Source organism: Acanthaster planci, linkage group LG14 (assembly GCF_054643075.1).
Source record: "Acanthaster planci isolate LZ-2023a linkage group LG14, COTS_SCS, whole genome shotgun sequence".
NCBI classification, from domain to species: Eukaryota; Metazoa; Echinodermata; class Asteroidea; order Valvatida; family Acanthasteridae; genus Acanthaster; species Acanthaster planci.
Genome location: NC_141790.1, coordinates 12,397,916 through 12,423,141, shown reverse-complemented (window position 1 = coordinate 12,423,141; position 25,226 = coordinate 12,397,916). Strand labels below are relative to the sequence as shown.

Below are 25,226 nucleotides of genomic sequence, written 5' to 3'. Positions count from 1 at the left end.
TAGCAACAGATTATGCTCCTGTCAAAGCCAGGAAATATCCCCTAGTATGAATCATTTTTAAGCACAGAAACTTGTACAAGGAGCCGAGTGACGCCGGAGAGGAGCACCATGCTTCTGTACTGGCCTAGAAATATACGGGGGAAATACCACAAAGAAACGAAATTAGCAAATTAACAAAATAGAGCTGATTTAACTCATAACTCATTGCCTCGCGCGTGGTTAAATAATCTTTGATCACCTGGTAAAAAAGCCTTTCCCTTTGAAAAAGTTTAGTGTTCTTCACTTTATTTTAGTCAGAAATGGTAAAAAGAGTTGGAGGCATAAAAAAGACATAGTTGGCACCCATAATACATGTATCTGAATGCACTCATTTTAATGTGACACATATAAATACGATTTCTTAAATGAGGTATACCCACACGGAATCGCTCAGTTCTTTCTCCATTTCAAAATGCAGAAAAATGCTGCGTAGTAATCAGTTAGCCACCTGGTAGTGGGGCAAACTTAAACGTAGGAGAATTTTAAGATATACATTTTCCTGTCCTTCAGCAATATTGCAACGTCTGTTTTAAATTCGACCTATCCACGCCCCTGCTTAGGTTCGCTCAGTAAATTTTTCTGTATCAAACTGACTAAACAGAATGAAAGAGGCACGGTTACAAACCGTCGGAGTTGGAGGTTGCTTTAGTTTTGTTGGAAGAGCTAAATAAATTGTGGTGTAGCTTCTTTCTTTTCCAAGGCGTTCATTTGTCTCTGCGCGCTAGAAGAGTGCAGTACACTCAAACTTTGACCCACCCACCCCTATTTTCGATTAATAAAAGGCTCAAGCCCCATTGAAAATAAAGTTAACCAAGTTTGGGGCTCAATAATACTAAAAGCTGATATAACTGGAGTTTGTCTGGTTCTTAACTTTCCAATCATTTTCAATTTTGGGTGGGTTGTTCCACACGCATTCGCATCCCTCTATTTTCTCGGGCACTTAAGACTTTTTTTTAACCCGTAATTTTGCTTCCAACCCTCAGATATAAGCTAAACCAGGGCGTTGTTGCACATTCCCATTTTTTTTTCGGCCAATCAATCCCCATTTTTAAAATTGAGGGGGGGGGGGGCACTTTCATGTTGAGCGCACTGCATCAGGCCGGACCTGTTAACCGATTACATAAACAGCGCCACCACTTTCCCAAGCTATTAATTTTGCTAATGCATGGCGCACCGCATGGGTTTATTTGCCACTGTTTTTCTCTGGTTGGGCTTACTCAATAATCAGTTTGTTGTAATTGTAAGTGCAAGGTAAGTGCCTGCTCAGAAGAATGTCTTCAGCCTACCCAAAAAAAACGAAATCACGAAAATTTTGTCCGAATTTACAAACGGTGGTGTGCGTCCGGGAATTGGGCACGACCTCATTCAACAAATCTAAAAAAATCCATAGGCCTAACGTAAGGCCTGTGATTATTAGTACTAGGCTTAGCATTTAAAAATTCCAGGAAAGAGTTCCATATACAGACGCCGTTTGACACCCTGTGCACAAACCCAACGAGACGGTTCTGGAAAAGGAAAGAGTTTCATATACGGACAACACTTGTCCCTGTGCACAAACCAGTGAGACTTGTTTGAAAAAACCTAGGGCATGGCTAGCCCCACTACGGATCACTCCCGATTTGGGAGTGATCCGTGCCACACTAGTGGGGCTAGGGCATGGCCAAACAAGAGTTTTCTACCCTCGGAACCTAGTTACATGTAGTAGTTGAGGCGCACATCACAACTCGGGGAATCTGCTGGTATTTAGAGAAGCCCTTTATCATGTTTATTTGGAGACAAAATTAGTTTCCTGAAAGAGAGTAGGATTTCTCCTTAACCCTAACCCCCAAGGGTTCCCCCCCCAAGGGTTGCTGGCCCTGACCTTCCCCATTCACACAAAGTTAAACATCCATCTGGGACTTTGTGCACAGAGGTTGTTGGACATTGTTTTTCTGAGGCATGCCAAACTGATGCAAAAGCCAGCTGTTATGGGCCTACCAGACCTATCTCCTCAGAATTAAACACTTTACTACAGTTTAATTCTGTGTGGTTGGGGAAGGTTAGGATTTAAAGGAGACATTTTTTCCCAAGTTCACAGTATTATCAGACTTTTTCCCCACATTTTCCATTAATATTAGGTTATTTAAACAAAAATCTAAATTGAGCAAATCAAAAATGTGTTGCTGCAGTTTAGGGGAAGGAGTTTGAGGAGATTTTACTGTTGAAAAAAAAAGCATCATATATTGTGGGGTCTTTCAGCACAGTTCATGTTTATATACATGTACATGTAGTTCTTGTATAAGCATTTCTTTCCAGATTCAGAGGGAATTTTGAGCCTCATGTCCTGTGACAATAGAGAAGAGATCATCGTACCTTCCAAGTTTGGATTCAGATCTACATGTGTTTTTTTAAAGTAGTCAGCATGGCAGGAAACTTTCAGAATCAGCGATTTCTTCCGGCACGAGGGAGTCAAGGAAATATGGGGATGAGTGGAATAGGACTGAATGTCATGAACCAGCCTAGTAAGTATATGTGTACAAGTGTCAACGAGACAAAGTGCTGATAAAATATTCTGAATAGAGGCAAAATTTGTAGCTGCTTGCAAGAATGCCACAGGACCAAAGCAATAAATCTGTGATTGGGACTTTTTCTTTCTTTGTCTTTTTAGTGGGTTTTATGGAACCTGGCTATAATGATAAGCCTCTAGAATTCTCTGGTTCCTTGAGGAATGAACCACAAGTTATTGATGGAGACAGCAGCTTGTCTAGACTTGATGATGAGGGTAAGTCTTAGACCAGTTAGGGATGATATCCGAAAGCTGTGTTTGAACCATCAAAACTTCCACTGGCGAGCTTGCTACTTGCATGGAAAACAGAAGCAATTAGCAAACAGGCGATAATTCAGTCCGTGGATGACCAAGTAGTAGGGATAGTGAGTGACTAGCCAACCATTGCAGATTACAATGTGTAGATTGGAACCAGGACATTGAAGTCTGTGCAGACTTTGGATAATAGTTTGCCTTAGATGAGTTGGTACTGTACTTCAGGATAGGCATACAGACACATGGAATAGCAATCGTGGACCTGGAGGTCAGTGACCTGATGTAGTAGGATAAAAGAACTAATACTATATGCAGTTATTTCATTTTGTTTCGGAACAGGATCCAGTGATATTTCAGGTGATTTGCACAGGAGTTTACACGGCAGTCAGTGGGGTATGGATCATTTGGTGGCTAACTATTCCTCAGCAATAGACTACATGGCTGGAGATGTCATGGCTATGGGACAGTATGCAGCAGATGTTGGCAATCCAGGGGGGAGACAAGGCTTGCAGAGGGTACTGACAGGGTCTGGATTTACACTCACATCACCTCCCCCAGGTAAACTAACAACACATTTCTAATCTCTTTACATGTATAGGAATACTGCCATAATGGATGTTGGCATTCCAGGGGAAGACTCAGATCACAGACACTCCCTTTATTTTTCGGTACATCAAGCTGGGCTTTTATGCTTATTGTGTGTTTGTATATCTCATGATATGAAAAGTGTGCGGCATATTCAGCTTGTTGAAATCCCAAGATGTATGATTAGCCAAATATTTTGTATTGGTCTGTTAACAGGAAGGCAACCTGCTCGGCCAACACGAGAGAAGCCGATTGGCTGCTGTACCATCTTTGTTGGGGGTCTACCTGCCCTCTGCACTAATGAAATGCTGCACGAAATATTTGAGAACTTTGGCACAATTCGCAAGTTGCTTCGGATTGGGACTCGTTTTTATTGTCACATTAGATTCATGGATGAAGACTCCGTAGACAAAGCATTTGAAGTGTCAGGTGAGAATGTCCATTCCATGAAGTCCTGCTGTTGTTCTAGTTTCTTCTTGCTACATGTACATAAATAACGACAGTGTCTCAAAGAGTATATAGGCCATAAATAGCTAAGCTGAGAGTTGTGAATAAAGAAGATTACCAAAGGCTCTGTCTCGGAGGGTAGAAGAAACCTGATAATTATCCTTGGAAAGACCTGTAGAATTAGGTGAGGACTGAGAATCCAATCCATCTGTTAGCCTGAGTGGGATTCGAACTAAGATCATGGGGGGGTGAGTAAATTACAAGTTAGTGTGACTCCCTGACATCTTCCACATCTTCCTTGTTGGTATTTGAAATCTTGATGTGGATTGGTTAAATCAATATTGATTATTCTAAACAGTTCTTCATGTCACATGTTACAACTAAAGGTTACAGAATCAAAGTGGAGAATAAGAACGACCCTGATCATTCTGGTGTCCTGAGAGTTGACTACTCCGAGTCCAGAGATGATGAGGCAGAATATATGAGAAAGCAAGAAGAGGAGGAAAGAAAACGGCGAGAAGAAGCCAGGCTAGTGAGGAGAGAAGAGGAGAAACTGCGACAAATGGCAAGACACTCAGAATCGGAGGCACAGAGACTCACAGAGAAACTCAAAGGTAGTAGAGTCTGAAATGCTTGGCAGGATATTGGCAACTCTATCCTTACCACACTAAATCAACCAGAATCAAACTTAAGTCACAGTTTAAGACTGGTGTCTTAAATAACTTTGATGAATTCAGAAAAATTTAGATGCATCATTAGTAAATACGTACAAATAGACTCTGTTCTGCATAAATCATCAGACTCTGAAGTCTGGTTTTCCATAAGAAATATCAACGACAAACTCTAAATTATTTATATGAAAGCAGTATGGTGGCGGATTAAAAAGAAATGTAATCAGCAGTAATTATCAGGACCACTGCCCCTGACTTTCAGCAGGTCATTACATGCAAATGTCATCATCCCGTGAGGATGTACAGAGCAAGAGTTGATACACCTGTAAGCTGGTTACACCTGTCACCCTTGAATTTATCTCCTAGCTGAAGATAGCTTCCCTAGTGCCGTGACGGTGTTAATCAGTTGGTTGGATCGAGGAGATTGCAAGAAGCAAACAGCCAACAGTTTCTTCTCTTTAGTCCAAGCAGCATTCAGGTACAGTTTGTTTTGCTGTCATCATCTAATGTTTGTCTTTTTTGTCTTTGACAATTCTGCCAATATTCCTCAAGATGTGCGAAAGTTGAGGTAAACATTGAAAATGTCCCGATTGTACTTAACATCGTGACATATCGGGGGACACTTTGGCCAGCAAAAGAAGGATATCTGGAAAAATATTGGTTTATGTGAAGTACGTTTGATGAAGATCTGTAACCGCTACCCATTGCCAGAAGTATGTCAGTGAATGTCTTGGGCAGACAATTGTCCCAAGATGTAGACAACAGAGAGGCAAGTATCGAAAGACATAACGTGGAGACTCTACGTATCAGTAGTGGTATGCGTATCATTGTCTGCTCATTCAACAGTCAGACCAGACGACTTTCATCAGAAAAACAGCGTCTTGATGAACAGATTCGAGCAATGACAGAAATGGCTCGCAAACAAACTGGAGACATCTATTCCCAATGTAAGTGCAGACAGCCTAACAGAAGCAGTAATAGTGAAAAGAGTCTTGAACCATGTAGAAACTAGGCCTCTACCTAGAGAAGGCTAGAACGAAGTCTGGTTCCATGTCTTTGCTTCATAGTACATTCAAACATTAAGTTCACGTGAGCTCCTTCTATGGTTGGATTCTGGACTGTTTGTTTTTCTGAAATTGAGAGTTTTATTTCAATGTCCAGTAACCATGGTAGCCAATAACCATGGCAGCAAGTAACCGTGGCAGCCACTAATCATGGCAGCCAGCTTCTTTCCAGTGGTAGGTCTTCTCTTTCCATTCACTTTTCCATCCAGTTAAATCAGAAAAAGACTTGTCATTCCAAGAAATGAACCCAAGTTGTCCCCAAGATGCAGTGAGGATGCCATCTCTTGGGCCAAGCGCTCTTTCTCAACCGCAGGAAAGTGGCAGGTTTACCTTCTCCCTCGGCCCTCCTACTCAGATTTCTTATATTTTTATTCAATACACCCTTTGCCTGTCATCATTAAGTATCCTTGATCAACCAAGTGTTTGTGCGTGCTACCAAGCAACCCTCTAGAGATCAGTTCAGCAAAGCACAGAGGAAGCACATTGATAGCTGGAAGAAAAGTGTCCAGGTAAGTGGGAGAGGGAGGGTTAAAGAGTGGGTGGGGCATGTTGCCATGACTACGAATCTAAGAATTACTATCAGTGGTCAAATGGTTGAAGAGATACACCATCCCACTGCCTTTCATTTCCATTCCTTGCTTTCAGCCTACCTTGTTGCCGACATATTAAATTGTCATGTGAATGTAGATGATAAGACTTGCTGCCCTGAGGTTGCCAATCAGAACTGCTGAAAAATGAGATTGTAACTAACCATTAATAAACCTGATGTATCGGAAGGAGCCGTTTTTAACGTGCCAGGATTTGGTAAAACTGTTTTCTGCCAGATTGGTAATAATTTGGTTAAGAAGTCTCACAGACAATATTAAGAACCAGCAGGTAAGTGTACTCTTCGTTCTAAGATGTGCATGTGGTATTCACAAAATCTTGTAACAGAGTTCTTCAAGATCCAGATTTAGTAGCAAAGTTATGGTCTCTTGAATGGAGTGCTTAAAGATGGAGAAGTTCTTGCAAGAACTTTGCATCACAGGTTGGTTATAAAGTGAAGATAGTGTGATGGATGACACCATTCTTGAAAAGAATCAAACCACAGAGCCCTATAAGATCCTTAACCATAAGAAATCAGCAGCATTACAAACGGTATTAGTTGGTAGTATAAATGGAGAAGCTCTGCAAGTTGTAAGTTTTAAGAAGCAACTTATTAAAGGACTACTCATCCAAACATAACTGAAACCTGTTGCAGAGACTGCACCTGCTGTTTCTAATTACAGTCTGTCTTCCTTATGGCAGGAGCTGTGCACTCCTATACAGGAGGAGCTTGGCATGACAGACAAGGGAGAGGCTGATATGGATGTATCTGATGAAGAAGAAACAGTCATTAGCATCAAAGAAGAGCAAGGAGCAAAGAGGACCCTGACTGATGAGGAGGAAAGTAAGAGACCCAAGCTGAATTTTGAGCCACCTCCACCCCCATCGGAAACTCCTGGTAAGTCACGAACACTAACAGCAGAATGTTAGGTCTGTCTGGAGCCATCCTAGTTGGAAGCTTCTTGGTAAGATACTTGTGTATGTCGTACAATGATTCTTACTCTCTCCCAGGCTGATGGTGGTAGCTGTAATGTTTCATCAATTTTTCACCCCTTAGCTCCTTCAATTACTCCAGGCAGTATCAGCAGAGATGAAGCAGATGCTCTCAGATGTCAACTTGAAGCATTCCGCAATGAGGTTGACCTCCTCAAGACAGAGAAAGTACAATATGCAGATGAGAAGGAGACTCAGATCAAGGCCCTCCAACATGCTTTGCTTGGGATGCAACAGGTTAGTTACTAACCCAACCTGTTCTTGCTCGGGATTGCAACAGGTTAGTTACTAAACCCAACCTGTTCTTGCTCGGGATTGCAACAGGTTAGTTACTAACCCAACCTGTTCTTGCTCAGGATTGCAACAGGTTAGTTACCAAACCCAACCTGTTCTTGCTTGGGATGCAACAGGTTAGTTACTAAACCCAACCTGTTCTTGCTTGGGATTGCAACAGGTTAGTTACTAAACCCAACCTGTTCTTGCTTGGGATTGCAACAGGTTAGTTACCAAACCCAACCTGTTCTTGCTCGGGATTGCAACAGGTTAGTTACCAAACCCAACCTGTTCTTGCTTGGGATTGCAACAGGCTAGTTACTAAACCCATCCTGTTCTTGCTTGGGATTGCAACAGGTAAGTTACTAAACCAAACTGTTCTTGCTTGGGATTGCAACAGGTTAGTTACTAAACCCAACCTGTCGTTGAACAAGCCCTTCTCTTCATCTTTCTATGTTTGATATTCCTTCCTTACTTTACTCTCCTTTCATTGATTCTCATTGAATCCACTTTCTTTTGATACTCCCCAACCAGCAGTCTGGAGAAGCCCCTTTCTTACTTTCTTTTAATCTCTTTCATCATTACAGAAATATTTTAGACTCAAGAATTCCCACAAAGAATTCATTGGCCCTTTTTAAAAAGAAGTCCAGATGTACAGTCTGTATTGTCTGCCAGATTCATTAGGATTTTTCCAGTATGTTTAATTCTTTCCTCCTTCCAACTTTCCCAGCAACTGATGGAAACAAAGAACAAGCTGAAGAAAGAAGATGAAATGAAGAAAGCTGAGGTTTGAAACTCTAGGATATATCATTTCTTACACCACCTATCATCACCTTTATCGTAAAATCTTTACATGTAAGATAAGTTTGTCCAAAGTTGAAATAAGTTTACCACTGTAGGGATATAGTTTGTTTTCTATGATAGGAGTCAAAATCCTGCTGCATTTTGCTTGAAACCTATCCAACCAGTTTTTTTCTTGGCACTTGTGGTGGCTGGTACCCACTGTCTCCCAGACTGTTTAGTCTTTAGGATAGTCAACCTTTTTATCTTAGGCGTGCCATTCTGAAAATGATACAAGCTGATGCACTGATAGGGTTTCTTGCCAGAGTACCCTAGAGGTTAGTGTTAAGATGTAAGGTACTCCCAAGCTGAAAATTTGTCTGTGTTCCTTCAGAAGTCAGATTCTGAATCTGATTCCAAAGAGGCAAGTAGCAGTAAAGGTGACATCTCTTCAACGGAAGGAACAGAACTCATGGAGAATGATGCTATGCTTGTGGGTAGGTGTCACATTCAAACTGTCAGTGCTTACAGAATATGCTAGTATTTAGCCTTCATAACAAGTCAGCCATCTTGAATTGAAAGTTTTTAAAATCATGTGTGTGGTGATGAAGATGATGCAGTTGGGGCAAAGAAAATTTGTCCATTATGCAACTCCAATGGATAGTTCCAAACTACGGGTGAATAGTCATGTCCCCTTTTAAATTGAATTTTCCAAAATGAGGTTTTTGCATTATATTTTGTAAAAGAGGCTCCTTCCTGTTTGGAGTGTTCTATCAATAAAGTAGATTTGAAAGAATAATTCAGAATGGCCATCTCGTGAATATAGGCAAATGTCGACTGCTTTCTCTCGTTGTTGAGTCGCCATTAGCTACTCATCAGCAAAAGGTTAAATTTGGCGATCCAGTTTGACTAATTGGCACTAGTTAATAGCCAGTCATGTGCGGATATACAAGCAGGCCTCTTTAATAGCACTCTATTACTTTCAGTCCTCTATTTACTTTGTATCGTCTAGGAATCATCAGCACATTTCTACATGTTCACCCTTTTGGTGCATCAGTGGAGTACCTCTGGTCATACTTACAACGCCTTAGTTTTAATGTCTCACCTCAGCAGATTGAAGGTAAAATTCACTCTGTAAAAGAAAAGATTTTTAATGCAGTGACCATGATATCAAAATTCCGTCCCTTGTAAACAAGTATGCAAGTCTCAACTCAGACTTTATTCTAACCTTTTCTGAGCTTTAAACTCTGTACAATGTACCCAAGTGATTTAAAAGATTTTGCTTCAAGAAATGCACGATTACTCTTATTACTGGGGGGACGCTCAATGTTCTCTCAATGTTTCTTTTACGTTTTTCCCATGTATTTATATCTATTTTTCCCTCTTTTAAAACTTTTTTCATGTTTCACTTTTTGATTTCTCACTGGATTTTAAATGTAAATTTTTAGGAATGAGGAATCTATTTCTGTTGATGGCTCTGATATTATTTGTATATTTTCGCTAATGCTTATTTTATGATTTTGATGTATTTCCTTTTTCTCCTTTAATGAGGGTCCCAAATGATCAGCTCCTGTTGAATGGTTTACCCTCAATAAAGATGGTTTACAAAATAAATAACAGTAAACTTTAGCATAAAGGGATTTTGCATGCACCTTTTGCTACCCTGTGTTATCCTGTTGGTAAATCTTTTTTGTTTTTTGCAGCCTTACTTATCAAATTTCCAAAAATGTTCAAGCAAGAACTGTTTGGTGTTGGAGCAACACTGGAGAAACGATGGAAGTTCATCGGCTATAATACATGCATGGGACTGTCACCTAGCAACCGCACATCAACAAACTGATACATGCTGGAGAAATAATGGCATTTCATTGCTACTTTCACCTGGATGCATTAATAGCAAGAGAACACAACCAAATAAGGCATGCTTGAGAAACCATCAAAGTGGTTGAACAGCTAGCTTACAGATTAAAAAAACTGTGTACATCAGACAGATCCACCTGCATCGCTGTTAAAATCAACACCAGTTGACTGCATGTCATGATAGAGCTGTGCCCTGTGTTGCTGATCCAGTTATAAATGCTGCTTTTGCCAGTGTTTTCTGAAGGCTCTCAGATTGTTTAGTTAGTGGGGACCATCATTAAAGCAGGGGTCATGCAAGGTTTTGCTGAGAGACATTCTCTTGCCAACAAGAATAACAAAAACCACTTTTTCCAACTTCAGTGACTGAATCCGAGCAGCTGTAGTTACTCTAGAGCATTTGATAATATCATTTTTTCCCCTGAATTCTTAACCATCTTTAAAACTTCCATGAAAAATTTCGGAGAAGTACAGCATATTTTTTGCTTTACAATTCATGGTTCTACTTGTTGCTGTCAGGAAACAAGCAAAAAAAATACCACGGTAATCTTACGATAGCAAATTATTAATTTTCTGAAAGGAAAGCTTTTTTGATGATTATATTTGAAACTACAAAGGGTAAGCCTTACATTTTTTTAATGAAAATGGGTAAAAAAATTATTTCCCCTAAATTCTGAAATTTGTCATTGTCGGCCAAAATTGAATAAACTGCCAAGGGTAAGCCTTGCATTTTAGTTAAAAATGGGCCAAAATTTGATTTTCCCCCGAATCTGAAATTCATCATTTTTGGCCAAAATTGAATAAAACTGCAAGGGGTAAGCCTTGCATTTTAGTTAAAAATGGGCCAAAATATCATTTTCCCCAAAAAGTGAAATTTGTCATTTTTGGCCAAAATTGAATAAAACTGCAAGGGGTAAGCCTTGCATTTTAGTTAAAATTGGGCCAAAATTTGATTTTCCCCCAAATCTGAAATTTGTCATTTTTGGCCAAAATTGAATAAAACTGCAAGGGGTAAGCCTTGCATTTTAGTTAAAAATGGGCCAAAATTTGATTTTCCCCCAAATCTGAAATTTTGTCATTTTTGGCCAAAATTGAATAAAACTGCAAGGGGTAAGCCTTGCATTTGAGTTAAAAATGGGCCAAAATTTGATTTTCGCCCAAAACTGAAATTTGTCATTTTTGGCCAAAATTGAATAAAACTGCAAGGGGTAAGCCTTGCATTTGAGTTAAAAATGGGCCAAAATTTGATTTTCCCCCAAATCTGAAATTTGTCATTTTTGGCCAAAATTGAATAAAACTGCAAGGGGTAAGCCTTGCATTTGAGTTAAAAATGGGCCAAAATTTGATTTTCCCCCGAAACTGAAATTTGTCATTTTTGGCCAAAATTGAATAAAACTGCAAGGGGTAAGCCTTGCATTTGAGTTAAAAATGGGCCAAAATTTGATTTTCCCCCAAATCTGAAATTCATCATTTTTGGCCAAAATTGAATAAAACTGCAAGGGGTAAGCCTTGCATTTGAGTTAAAAATGGGCCAAAATTTGATTTTCCCCAAAAAGTGAAATTTGTCATTTTTGGCCAAAATTGAATAAAACTGCAAGGGGTAAGCCTTGCATTTGAGTTAAAAATGGGCCAAAATTTGATTTTTCCCAAAAAGTGAAATTTGTCATTTTTGGCCAAAATTGAATAAAGCTGCAAGGGGTAAGCCTTGCAGTTTGATTTAAATGGTCCAAAATTTGATTTTCCCCCAAATCTGAAATTCATCATTTTTGGCCAAAATTGAATAAAACTGCAAGGGGTAAGCCTTGCATTTTAGTTAAAAATGGGCCAAAATATCATTTTCCCCAAAAAGTGAAATTTGTCATTTTTGGCCAAAATTGAATAAAACTGCAAGGGGTAAGCCTTGCATTTTTGTTAAAATTGGGCCAAAATTTGATTTTCCCCCAAATCTGAAATTTGTCATTTTTGGCCAAAATTGAATAAAACTGCAAGGGGTAAGCCTTGCATTTTAGTTAAAAATGGGCCAAAATATCATTTTCCCCAAAAAGTGAAATTTGTCATTTTTGGCCAAAATTGAATAAAACTGCAAGGGGTAAGCCTTGCATTTTAGTTAAAATTGGGCCAAAATTTGATTTTCCCCCAAATCTGAAATTTGTCATTTTTGGCCAAAATTGAATAAAACTGCAAGGGGTAAGCCTTGCATTTGAGTTAAAAATGGGCCAAAATTTGATTTTCCCCCAAATCTGAAATTCATCATTTTTGGCCAAAATTGAATAAAACTGCAAGGGGTAAGCCTTGCATTTTAGTTAAAAATGGGCCAAAATATCATTTTCCCCAAAAAGTGAAATTTGTCATTTTTGGCCAAAATTGAATAAAACTGCAAGGGGTAAGCCTTGCATTTTAGTTAAAAATGGGCCAAAATTTGATTTTCCCCCAAATCTGAAATTTGTCATTTTTGGCCAAAATTGAATAAAACTGCAAGGGGTAAGCCTTGCATTTGAGTTAAAAATGGGCCAAAATTTGATTTTCCCCCAAATCTGAAATTTTGTCATTTTTGGCCAAAATTGAATAAAACTGCAAGGGGTAAGCCTTGCATTTGAGTTAAAAATGGGCCAAAATTTGATTTTCCCCCAAATCTGAAATTCATCATTTTTGGCCAAAATTGAATAAAACTGCAAGGGGTAAGCCTTGCATTTTAGTTAAAAATGGGCCAAAATTTGATTTTCCCCAAAAAGTGAAATTTGTCATTTTTGGCCAAAATTGAATAAAACTGCAAGGGGTAAGCCTTGCATTTTAGTTAAAAATGGGCCAAAATTTGATTTTCCCCAAAAAGTGAAATTTGTCATTTTTGGCCAAAATTGAATAAAGCTGCAAGGGGTAAGCCTTGCAGTTTGATTTAAATGGTCCAAAATTTGATTTTCCCCCAAATCTGAAATTCATCATTTTTGGCCAAAATTGAATAAAACTGCAAGGGGTAAGCCTTGCATTTTAGTTAAAAATGGGCCAAAATATCATTTTCCCCAAAAAGTGAAATTTGTCATTTTTGGCCAAAATTGAATAAAACTGCAAGGGGTAAGCCTTGCATTTTAGTTAAAATTGGGCCAAAATTTGATTTTCCCCCAAATCTGAAATTTGTCATTTTTGGCCAAAATTGAATAAAACTGCAAGGGGTAAGCCTTGCATTTTAGTTAAAAATGGGCCAAAATTTGATTTTCCCCAAAAAGTGAAATTTGTCATTTTTGGCCAAAATTGAATCAAACTGCAAGGGGTAAGCCTTGCATTTTAGTTGAAAATGGGCCAAAATTTGATTTTCCCCAAAAAGTGAAATTTGTCATTTTTGGCCAAAATTGAATAAAACTGCAAGGGGTAAGCCTTGCATTTTAGTTAAAAATGGGCCAAAATTTGATTTTCCCCAAAAAGTGAAATTTGTCATTTTTGGCCAAAATTGAATAAAACTGCAAGGGGTAAGCCTTGCAGTTTGATTTAAATGGTCCAAAATTTGATTTTCCCCAAAAAGTGAAATTTGTCATTTTTGGCCAAAATTGAATAAAACTGCAAGGGGTAAGCCTTGCAGTTTGATTAAAAATGATCCAAAATCTGATTTTCCCAAAAAATCTTAAATTTGTCATTTTTGGCCAAAATTGAATAAAACTGCAAGGGGTGAGCCTTGTATTTTAATTAAAAAGACGGAAAAATTTAATTTTCCCTAAAATCTCAAATGTAACTTTTCCATAATTGAATAAAAGGGTTAAATTAAAAATGGGTCAAAAGCTGATTTTCCTCGAAATCTGAAATTTATCAGTTTTGGCTAAAATTTAATAAAACTGCAAGGGGTAAACCTATTTTTTTTATTTAGAAATGGACTTAAAGGAATTTCAATTTATATCCCTTGCAAAAACAAGATCGTTGGACAATGTAGAAATGTTTTCTTTCCTAAAATGACAAGTGAAATCCCTTAGTTTTTAAAAATAAAACATGACAACGGTTTTGTGAAATCTGACCCAACATTAGTTCCAACAAAATGCTTTATCAAAGAAAAGTATAAAAACAAGCAGAAACTCTTTTATTTGATTTTAATGCTCGATACTTGCATTTTATATCATAAAAGTCAATAGGAATTTTCGCAAAAGTTGTTGGAGTGTGTCAAGTTCACAAAAAATAGGCCAAAAATTCACTACAATTGTTTCCTTCGTGCCAAGCCTTATAAACTGAAGTATTTGTGGAAATACTACAAGTATTTGAAGTGGTTCATCTTAAGATGGTGAAAAACCAAAGTTACATTTAATATATTTCAATACATATATACAATGATCACAAAAAAGCATGGAAAATTAAAAATCACCCAAATAAATTTCATTTCTATTTCTGTCAGTTGGGCAACACACACAACTCCCATTTGAAAGGTATACAGCCACAGAAGAGCACTGTTAATACAAAGTTGTTTGTTTCCATGACCATTTATACAAGGTAACTACTATAACAAGGTAATTTGTAAAGTCCAAAGGACCTTTTTATAACAGTGTTCTGCTGTATTACAACCCTGGATGTTTTCCAAGAGGAGAGAGTTTAAGTATGATGGAGAAATTAATTATGTACATGTTGATCACTGCAAAACCAAATATGTAAATATTTATGGCATTTACCCTGTACATGTACGTTAGTGTTTGCTGCTATAATGTACTTCCACAAGCACAATTAGACGCCATTACTGCCGGGTGGCACAAAACTCCTGAACAGGTGGTACGCACCTGTTACATGCCTACTCTAGCAATTTAGTTCTGTGAAATGCCAAATGCATGTGCACATTAAGTTTGAGAAGTTAGTCTATAAGATTCCTGACCATGGAAATATTTGAGCCCTTCAAAATTTTGTATATACATGTACATGTGTAACTGCATAATTAAAATGACGCCATGACGAGTTCCAAAAGTTGAGCAGAAAGTCACTGAATTGAGACAACAGATGCACGGGTCACTAGGAGGGGATGTTGGGGGTGTAACACCCCCCCCCCATCAGTTAGTTAATGTCTGCAAAATATTAGTTTGTTGGCAAAATAAAAAATGAAGAACAGAGAATGAAGATCAAAGGAAAAGGGAGAAAATGACGATTGTAAAGAAATAAAGAATAGTTCACTAGATAGACAGCACTCAACAAGTGTTTATTATTAAATGCACTTTTGAAGCTGAATGCACCTTCAGCCATCTGAAGTTCATTAAGAATTTTTACAGGTGAACCATGGGTGATAGGAGACTAGACATGTTGCTGTTGCTAAACTGTGAGAAAGACCTGACGGAAAGGGTGGATTTAATTCAACTGTTGTGGAAGTGGTCAAGAAAACCATGGCGATGAACAGAAGATGAATTTCATGCTCACAACTACCATAACTACCGTGAGGTAGATGTCAGGCTATGGAATCAGACTACAGTTCACTCGTTTTGCGTGACTGTACATCGGCAAATTTCATGCGGCACCCCCCCCATTCAAAATGGTCTAGCGACACCTGTGCACAGATGAACTGTTCCAAATTGTTTTCACAGATACCATTTTGGAATGAAGCCTACGTTACATTCGATGAACACTGCTTTACTTTCAGCTTGCTGTTTGGTGCTTATGTTGTGCGGTCTGGTTACGTTTGATGAATGTGTTAATGAATGCCACTACACCATCCAAACGTTCCTTCTTGAGGAAATCCAGGTAGGTGTCTCGCTCTGAGGAACGGATCAGACTTGGGTGAACCTTTTTACCTACTGGCTGTGTCTGGAAACAGGAAAAAGGAAATTCACGTCAGAAATCTGCCAGGATAACGAGAGAATATGTTTATCTCAAATTTGTGTAAGTGATTCTCTTAAAAATTTAACAAAGCCTCACCCACTTCCTAACAAATTCTGTAACAGCAAACAACTGCATTGCAATGTTTTTGTAGACAGATTGAAACAACTTCCCCATTGATAAACTTGATGAATATACTGGCCTCGCAACCTTCCAAACCCCACCCCTTCCAAGCCCCACCCCTTCCAAGCCCCACCCCCCTTCCAAGCCCCACCCCCCTTCCAAGCCCCACCCCCTTCCTCAACAAACCTGTTCAAGGAAGCTGTTGGCAAATGGCAACATTGCCATGTGTAGATGGATCGAGAATGCCTCGTTGATGTGCTTTACACCTGTTGTTTGGAGCGAGGCAACCGGGATATCAAAGACTTTTGTCTTATTGGTAGTCAGGAAAGCCTTGTTACGCCAGAGAGCATTGCTGAGATCTAAGATGTACTGGTTGAGTAGCTGGATGCCGTCCCTCATGTTGTTCTACGGACACGAACAGTCTAATAATTACAAGATGCAAGCTTGAGACCCAATGTCGCATTCTAGCGTACCTAACAAGTTTTTTTATACACTAATACTTTACTTTTAAACTCACAGTAAATAAGCTGTCTGAATCTTCAATAGAAACCATCTTCTTCAAGGCCTGGAACTCATCTTTGTAGCTACACAAAATAAACAGAAGGGAAAAAGAATCATTTTTTCTTTAGGAATTTGAAGTAACTCTGATCCATACATTAATTAACAATGTATATGACAGGTAGAGATACATACCTAAGTTTCTGTAGTACCTCTACACAGACTGACTTTAGATCATTCTTCAACAAACCTTCTTTTACAGATTTATCAAATTTACAAGGTTCTGAGGGATGGTAGTAGTGTGGATGTTTTGTGGTAATGATGTCGCCAAATTTCCACAAAAATAGAATTCCCATCAAGAGCAACAAGATGAACTTACTTGCAGATGATTTTACAGACTCTCGAGCAGACCATGGCATTACTTGCAAACAAAGCTCTATAGAAGCATCCAGAGGATGGGACATAGACAAATGGTACTCCATAGCGAAGATGTAAACAGGACACCTGTAATTAACATAGCGAAGATGTAAACAGGACACCTGTAATTAACATAGTGAAGACGTAAACATGACATCTGCAATGAAAAGGACTCAATTATTGTCCACATCAGTCATGTATACAGAGATGTTCTTTTCATGAGGTGTTTTGCATCTCTGTCTCCCGCAAAATGAATACCAATTTCATTTATATTATCAAGATTTCAGCAAAATTAAGTTGTACATGTATAACATGCCCCTAATTGACTCACCACAACCAACATTTCCAAATTGACTAAGTTCTTATGTGTAGCACTAAGTACTCTCATGCCTTGGCGATTTCAAATGTCACTCAGCAAACTAACATTAGTTACCACTGTCACCTCTTTTGAAACTCAACATCACCAATAACTCCCAAAATTACTAAGTTCTTCTTAATGAGCAGCACCATTAATTCTCTTAGTTACACGGAACTCTGTTGAGTTGGCAGTTATGGGAGTTGAACCACAGTCCCTTCAACTGCTGGTCAAGTGCTCCTACCAGGCTTACCAATTCAAAGAATTCCAATACATAATGCATCAGAAGTACATGATCCTTTTCAATGAGAAGTGCCATTGTACTGATTCTGTCCACGTATTCCGTCAGTTCCTGAATGGTGTGCAGGGCCTGGAAATTACCCACATGAACATCAAAGACTGACACCCTGAAGGGATAAACATTACACATTAGACACAACATAACACAATTACACATTGTGGTGCAAAACTCCAGCAAATTGTTAGGACTATTCTTTCCACAGGTCACCAATTATTGTTTGTGTAGTTGTCAGTTTTATGGAACTTGAAATAAAAAAAATATAATGTGTCTTGCTTAACTCCATATTTAAAAAAAATTACTTTATACATTTTTCTGGTCTTCAACCTAACAACGCTGTGCTCCGTTTTACAACTGAATCTAACTGAATGAAAACTGAACACGTCTCCACTTTAATCACTAGACAGCCAGTGAGACAAATATTCCCATTGGATAGATCAATATTATTTGACACAAATTTTCTCACTGGATAGATCAATATTATTTGACACAAATTTTCTCACTGGATAGATCAATATTATTTGACAAAAATATTCTCACTGGATAGATCAATATTACTTGACAGAGTATGCTCTTTCATAAGAGCTAGTATTTTTCTTTGTAACCACAGATTCATATGAATACAAAGAGTTGCAGACTAGTGGCATTTCCAGCCGTTATTAATCTCTTACTGATTCTGTGACAGTTGAGCATCACCAGCTTGGAGAGCAGAAGCCTCCTTGACAGCTTGCATGCAGACTGTGTCTGCATGGCGAGGAAGCTCAATAGCGACATAGTTCCTCAGAAGCTCTGTTAGGGTAAAGATGACTTGGCACTTGAAGAAGACAGAGGAGCAGAAGAACAGAGATCGCAGAGGCTCTAAGACAAGGTCATTCAACTCTGGTAGGAAATAGAAAGGTTGACAAGATGAGAATGACTAACTCATCGAAAAAAACAAATCATGGAAACATATTTCAAGTGGATATGATATGATGGAATTGTGACAAAATTTGGACTTACTTTGGAAGGGGTAGATTCTAAACCTTGTGATGAGTTTCAGGATATATGGTCTGTAATCTGAACCATTCCATGTGTGAAGATATTTCACCAAGAAGTTTTCACTCACTGGAACATCCTCCTAACAGAAATAAATGAACATCTAGTTTACTTTTTGGCTGTATGAAAATTTCCTTTGTGAAGACAATGACCCTCTGTAACTTAAGAACAAATTTATCTATCAATGTGTAAAAGCTCACTAAAGTCAATGTGTACCTGGCCATTTTCTCCCCATATCAATTTTTTTGTAGATATAACTGAGTGTAAGTGGGGTTTTGATTTTATTTGTTTATTCTTAATTATTTATTTCAGTTTTCTTGGGATTGTATTTAATCATTCAACATACTGCTCAATAACAATGCAAAGATGCGTCATCTTTTAAGAAAGCGCAACTATTCTTTATTACTGTAAATAAACCAAATGTTTCTTGACTAACGCAACTTTTACCTGGGGATGATATATTTGAATTTGAACAAATATGAAGATGACAGTTCTTACATGTAGGAAGTCAGTGAAGCTGATGAGCATCTGTAGCAGTCGTTCGGCTCTGGAGTTTGGCACCTCTGAGGAGTAGTCTAGAAGCTCTAGGTAGAGAAAAATAAAACCCACAAAATTATTAAAGCAATGATAAAATCTAAGAATTTCATCTAAAAATACTCCAGAGTCTGCTCTGTCAGGTATTTGCCCAAGACAAACTTTGACAATTACAGAACAAAAGTGTTTTTCACTTAGTTCTTCCTAGGACACAGGGACCTCAAGCTTTGCCAATTACAAATCAAGACTTCCCTCAATTAGTTCTTCCTAGGACACAGGGACCTAAAGGTTTGCTGATTTCAAATCAAGACTCCCCACAATTAGTTTTTCCTAGGACACAGGAACCTTAAGGTTTGCTGATTACAAATCAAGACTCCCCCCAATTTTGTTATACTACCTTCTAATTCTAAATGCAGAACACTGACAGACACAAAAGGTATGAACAGTTTTTAGATTGGGATGGGAAACTGCTGTTAATAGAGGTTATGCGTTAACACGTCCCCAGAGGGTAAGAGATTGTATCACTGGGATAGGCTGGAGTAAAACTTCTGTGCATTCACTGTAAGCTTAATTCATGGCAACTAAATTAAAATAACAAAAAAACAGCCTCTGAGACACCATGAAGATACCAGCGACACCTAACCTTGATACAAACTGCATGAACACGTGTTTCAGGACTGTCATTTCTTTCTCCAAGTTTACCTTCATGAAGCATTTGATAGAGCCAGAAGCTAAGTCTTTGTACAACATGTTGCTCTGTGTGACAGCAGATAGCATGCTGGAGGTATGGTGAATCCAACACCGCAGCAATCTGGCCAGGAAGCTACAAAAAAAACGTAAGCTCATGTTGACTGCCAAGGGTGGATCCAGGAAGGGATGGGGGTCACACGCCCCCTTTTTTCACCCAAGAAATAACTAAAACTAGAAGAAAAAGTAGGAAAGGGGAGAACAAAAGAGGGAGGAGGATCCCGCCCCATAAATGTGACAAAGCAAAAAAAAAGTTCTGCTTCACAAGTCGTAAGGGCTTTGCGCTATCTGCTTGTGGGCATTACACCATTGCTGCCTTAACTCACACACCCCCCTTTGGAAAATTCTGGATCCGCCCCTGACTGCAACACACTCATGACATGTGTTTCAATACAAATGTCTAAGATCTATCCTTAACAATACAATCCTACTAATTCACACCAAGACCTCCAATTTTGATGGCAACAACAGTGAAATCATCTCTGAGAAAAACTCCAAAGTGCTTCTACCTCTAATCTATCCATATTTTTCAGCAGGTCATCAAAAGATTTAATGTGCTGCAGCGGGATTTTGCTGTAATGACTACCGGGCAACTGGTAGCCTGCATCGCCTGAGACATCCAGTGATAGAATTGACGAGGTCACTGACGGGATAACATCCAGCTTCTTCCTCTTAGCTTTCTAAATAGAAAGTACCAAAATAAACAAATCAACCAAAATGTACAGGATGATTGCTCGTTAAGAAACCACTTTCATGAATCAGAGTTGAACTCAGAGGAAAATAAATGTCAAGAAAACAATCACCAGAGATTTTGAAGGCCCCACAGTAACGTTGTGTTTGCTTAAAGATGTTCCCTAAAAGACCATATTCTTGTTTTCTTACCAATCTGTCTACACCCTGTAACCGTTCCACGGCTGATTCAGGTCCATTAGTACGCTGCTGTATTCTCTCCTTGGCCTTATGAACCTCACCAGACCATATCCGATCAGTCTGACGGAAGAATACCCTCTGAGTGGGTGGAGTCACCAAAGAGACTAGATGAGGGCGATACATCTTGTACACAGACAGTAGGCCGGTTATGTAAGGTTGAATGCCCTGGTAAAAAGAATTTGTGAAATCCTTCATTTTTCATGAAAAATTTCACTGAAGACTTTTATGGAGGGAATTACAGCAATCAGAGTTTAAATATTTTAAGACAGAAAGCAAATCAACAATAAATGAATGAATGAATGAATGAATGAATGAATGAATGAATGAATGAATGAATGAATGAATGAATGAATGAATGAATGAATGAATGAATGAATGAATGAATGAATGAATGAATGAATGAATGAATGAATGAATGAATGAATGAATGAATGAATGAATGAATGAATGAATGAAAAAATGAATTTTTCTTAGAATCACTTTTTGTGTATCTCTGTACTCTTCTTCCATGTATGAAGACTGTTTGACATCTTTTTGAGTTACGTGAAGTGAACGGTGCACTTTTTCAAACATTAAAAATTGACCAAGCATTTCTAGACAAGTGAGGGCGCCTTTGCTTTGATGTAAATCCAGGAAGACATGATTCAGGTTGCATGTTTTCATGTGCAAAGTGTGAATCCCAAATTTGCTATCTGGGAACATTTCTGTGAAAAGGATTTTTGCTGGATTATTGCCATATACTTACACAGCAATAAATTGCCAAAGAAAATAAAATCTGCCATAGCAGTGGTTAAAAAATCTAACAATTTTCTGTGCACAAACCAGTACAACATTGTGATTCAGTACCCTGGATGACATCAGAGTTCTGCTCACGAATATGCAAATATTCATTCGCATAAAACTAAAAAGCATCAAAATATGGGTTAAAACTGCAAAACAAACATGTAATTCGGGTTAATTGAAACCTAAAGATGCAATTTCAAGGGGTTTTTAGTAAAATTTATGACAATACTTCTATTTCCTGGTTCCTTTAAAGTATTTTCAGGGCTTTTTTTATAAGCACAAGAGAATATTTCTACAATTTACAAATTGTCAGTTGTACTAGGAAAAATTATTTTGGAAAAATTATTTTGGAAAAAAACACTATATTTTTTAACCAACGGTCTTGATTTTGAAGGCCATTCATTTAAGTTTATTATCGTTAACTGAAAAAGATAGGTACTGACCACTCTTTTCTGAAGACTAAGAAGTCGCTGAACTCTGAATACCAAAACGTCCTCCTTCCTTGTCAGAAGGTAGAGCAGATGACAGACATGAGGACACTAGGGATAGCAAACAGACACAGACTTCAAACTCTGAATACCAAAATATCTTCCCTCCTTGTCAGAAGGTGGAGCAGACGATAGACATGAGGACACTCCGGTTGAAAAACAGACACAAACTTTAAATTACCAGCATACAGTTAGCTGCTGGAAAATTGTCTGTGGTTGACTGACCAAAGGATTCTAAAAAAATCCACCTGCTGGATTAATACACATCTTCTGCATCCAATTAGTGAACAGGTTGGTCTGGAGAACTGTTACAGATTTTTGTTCCTTTTGTCACATAATGCAGGGAATGCTACATAGAGCAGAAAGACAACATGCATGTAGAAACAAAACTTACACACCAACCTTTCCATCCATACACTTTCAGATTCAGATCAGGATAACTAGAGTTATGTTTACCTTCACCAAATCATTACCTCAGCATATTCCGGGCTCTGTGAATTCAAGTACATGCATGTGGGATCTTGAGACAACCGCTACATAAACTATACAGCTTTGACAGAGTTGTATCAAGTTGTATAAGGTTCTTACCAATGCATCATTCTCAATGAAATGGAAAACAACTCCATAGAGTGCATGGAGGTTGTCTAGCCCATCTAACAGGTCATAGGTCAGAATCATCCACCTCAGCAGTAGGCTCTAAGGTAGAAACAATCAATCAGCACTATCAATAAACTATCAATCATTTATGACCCAATACATTGAAATCAGGAATAATTCGCAAATTGACTTTTTGAGATACGTACATGGTCAGAGAGAGAATTTCATAAGCTTTCAAATGGTATGTCACACTTCCAAAATATGCAGAAAATGCTACATCGATTATTTTAACATTTACGCACATTTCCACTTTACTCGGCAATTACATAAAATAGCCTCAGCGGCTTATTCCCAATTACGATGTACCGGGTCACATATTGTCACTGATACTTTACAATATTCACCCAAAACTGGCAACCCTATGGTTTCTCAAGCCCTTAAAAGGTAATTTGGATTGGTGATTAACAGTGTTGCAGATGAGACCATCACAAGACCAGACACAAGTAACGGTGTGAACAATGACAAAGGAACACTTCATTTAAATAGCTTGTGACTGGAATTCTGACTACAGGTCTTGTCTTGGTCTTGTGAAGGTCTTAAGTGGTCTAGACAATAACACTGGTGGTATGTGCCAGTCGCTGACCATTTTGAAGTCAGTACATGTATTTCAATGATGTGAGGAAATTACTAATGGTTCCCTCTTTGAAAGAAGTGAATAACGCTACCTGTATTTCATTGGAAGGTCTGTTGGTACACATCCAGGAAATGGCTTTGACCATTGCATCCTGGGGGATCTTATCTGATGGAAGAAGACTCTTCACAAGACGAGAACTGATTGAATCCGCTGATCAAAAACAAACAAATTGTCAAATGGTGTACAAATTCTATCAAAAAAACAATCTGACAGCAAAGTGGTTTAAATACATGACCGTGGGTAACTTTCAGACACTTTTATCATGCTTCATGGGGATGTGTTCCCACAAAAACTTCAATCAACTTATTCCAGGATTTAATTAAATAAATAAGGATGAACCACTTTAACTTTTAACTAAGGTCAGTTTTGAAGTGCATTCACTTCACAGTTAAAGAACATCTCAGTAGATATTTTCACTCTTAAATTTGTGTAAAGTTGCTATATGAAGTTTTTACACAGTACTCACGAAACTTGGCAGATGCTGCAACATCGACTAGTTGACCTATGACCTCTGGGGACAATCCTTCCTTCTTTGCAGTAGTCTCCACCATCTGAATGGCCAATGTCAAGAAAGTGTTCCCACGGACCTTTCTATTAGATGATTCTAAACAGAAAAAACAGCCAAAAGCATGTTCACAACTCTTTGAAGATCTTGTTTTACCGTCTCTTCCAGCAAATATTATATATTACATGAGGGCTGAATTGTATTGTATTTAAATTAACAAATGTGGAATCCAAACTATGCGAGTAAAGCATTCTCACAATTTGTCAAATGAACGGATCACTCCTTTCTGACCAAGTATGCATTAATATAAGTACATGTACTTTCAAATCTGTGTCATAGTTACCACTTGTAAAGAACCTGGTGGCATCTCTGATGGAGTAACTTCCTGAATTCTCAGCTGATTTGTCTTTGCCGCCAGTGCTCTGTCTACTTGGAGATTTGTGTTTTGTAACTGGGGTTGCCATAGTTAGATAGGACTGAAGTGACAAAATCCAAAATGAATATTCGCAACCTGTGATGTTTGCAGCCAGCTGTGTAGGTAAAAGAAAACATGACAGGAAAGATTAAGAGGCATAGTGAATAAAAATAACAACGAAACCAGAGACAGGAACTTCCCCTGGGCCACAGTAAAGTAGACTACGCCCATCAGATGTGAGCAATCTCAGAAGAATAGGAAAATGGACAAGAAACTTGGAAAATATGAATACGACCATATGACCATGATGATGTGATGATCAAGATGAAGAATTTTCTCTCTTAAACCTTGTTTGGTAAGACTTCCACATATGGACATCACTTAACTCCCTTTGCAGTGGTTTATAAGCTAGCCTATCAGAAAGTGACACATCTCAGTCAAATTTAGCAGTGGAAATAATTTGAAGCATGATTTAGGCCTATGTACAGAATCTGGTAGACCAGTCTCATAGGGTTTGTAACTCTTTCCCTCTGGGTTAAAACAATACTGATTTTGATGACATGTTTTCTCTGGACGAGAGTGTACGAAATGTTGTCAACACTTATTTACACTTTCTTATCCTTTGCGTGTCGGAAATAGACATCCTCTACATGTACTCAAGTGAGTCTGAACGGGTAACGCCAAAACCAGTTGTAATAGTCACAGTTAGCGACATTTATTACAGTATTGCACGCCACTGCTCCTTCCAAATTAACCCATATTTAAGATTTACTTAACTAGGACTGTTAGGAGTCGAAATGAGAAACATTTTGAACAGACATTGTGAAAACAAGCAAAATTTCTCAACTGAATTATTTAACCATACTTACGTTAACGGTGTATTATCAGGCGCGGAACTATCGTTGATGAGAGAGCGCCCTCATGTTCATCCGACTACAATTAGCAGA

General features: G+C 38.3%; 2 protein-coding genes across 4 annotated transcripts; one reads left to right on the top strand and one right to left on the bottom strand.

Moving 5' to 3' along the window:
• Positions 1-1,153: 1,153 nt before the first annotated feature.
• On the top strand, positions 1,154-15,230 carry LOC110983611 (ecto-NOX disulfide-thiol exchanger 1-like). Of its 3 annotated transcripts, none has more exons than XM_022242982.2 (15): positions 1,154-1,290; positions 2,335-2,540; positions 2,687-2,800; positions 3,179-3,397; positions 3,641-3,853; positions 4,258-4,485; positions 4,909-5,020; positions 5,389-5,489; positions 6,009-6,115; positions 6,894-7,089; positions 7,249-7,421; positions 8,188-8,244; positions 8,632-8,734; positions 9,250-9,357; positions 9,941-15,230. In XM_022242982.2, the coding sequence occupies exons 2-15, from the start codon at positions 2,417-2,419 to the stop codon at positions 10,075-10,077; spliced, it is 1,992 nt and encodes a 663-aa protein (XP_022098674.1). In that variant the 5' UTR covers positions 1,154-1,290; positions 2,335-2,416; the 3' UTR covers positions 10,078-15,230. The 3 variants fall into 3 exon arrangements, with proteins under 3 accessions (XP_022098674.1, XP_022098675.1, XP_022098677.1); XM_022242983.2 differs by having other exon boundaries at positions 1,155-1,290; positions 2,436-2,540; XM_022242985.2 differs by having other exon boundaries at positions 1,156-1,290; positions 2,433-2,540.
• cenpi (centromere protein I) lies at positions 14,134-25,203 on the bottom strand. The gene is made up of 17 exons (XM_022242980.2): positions 25,149-25,203; positions 24,208-24,394; positions 23,826-23,963; positions 23,391-23,509; positions 22,657-22,764; positions 22,024-22,119; positions 20,750-20,962; positions 20,377-20,547; positions 19,823-19,943; positions 19,085-19,170; positions 18,551-18,668; positions 18,223-18,430; positions 17,507-17,660; positions 16,861-16,985; positions 16,501-16,567; positions 16,170-16,388; positions 14,134-15,848 (listed from the first exon to the last, which is right to left on the bottom strand). Exons 2-17 carry the CDS (start codon positions 24,326-24,328, stop codon positions 15,681-15,683), a joined length of 2,232 nt encoding a protein of 743 aa, XP_022098672.1. The 5' UTR covers positions 24,329-24,394; positions 25,149-25,203; the 3' UTR covers positions 14,134-15,680.
• Between the last annotated feature and the right edge of the window lie 23 nt (positions 25,204-25,226).

Excerpts from the sequence above, each read along its gene's own strand:
- cenpi (XM_022242980.2), bottom strand. The coding sequence starts at position 24,328 with ATGGCAACCCCAGTTACAAAACACAAATCTCCAAGTAGACAGAGCACT. Across the intron at positions 22,120-22,656 it reads TCATTGAGAATGATGCATTG|TGTCCTCATGTCTGTCATCT; the intron begins GTAAGAACCTTA and ends TGCTATCCCTAG. Across the intron at positions 16,568-16,860 it reads GTCTGTAAAATCATCTGCAA|CTACAAAGATGAGTTCCAGG; the intron begins GTAAGTTCATCT and ends TATTTTGTGTAG.
- LOC110983611 (XM_022242982.2), top strand. The coding sequence starts at position 2,417 with ATGTGTTTTTTTAAAGTAGTCAGCATGGCAGGAAACTTTCAGAATCAG. Across the intron at positions 2,541-2,686 it reads GAATGTCATGAACCAGCCTA|TGGGTTTTATGGAACCTGGC; the intron begins GTAAGTATATGT and ends TTGTCTTTTTAG. Across the intron at positions 7,422-8,187 it reads CTTTGCTTGGGATGCAACAG|CAACTGATGGAAACAAAGAA; the intron begins GTTAGTTACTAA and ends CAACTTTCCCAG.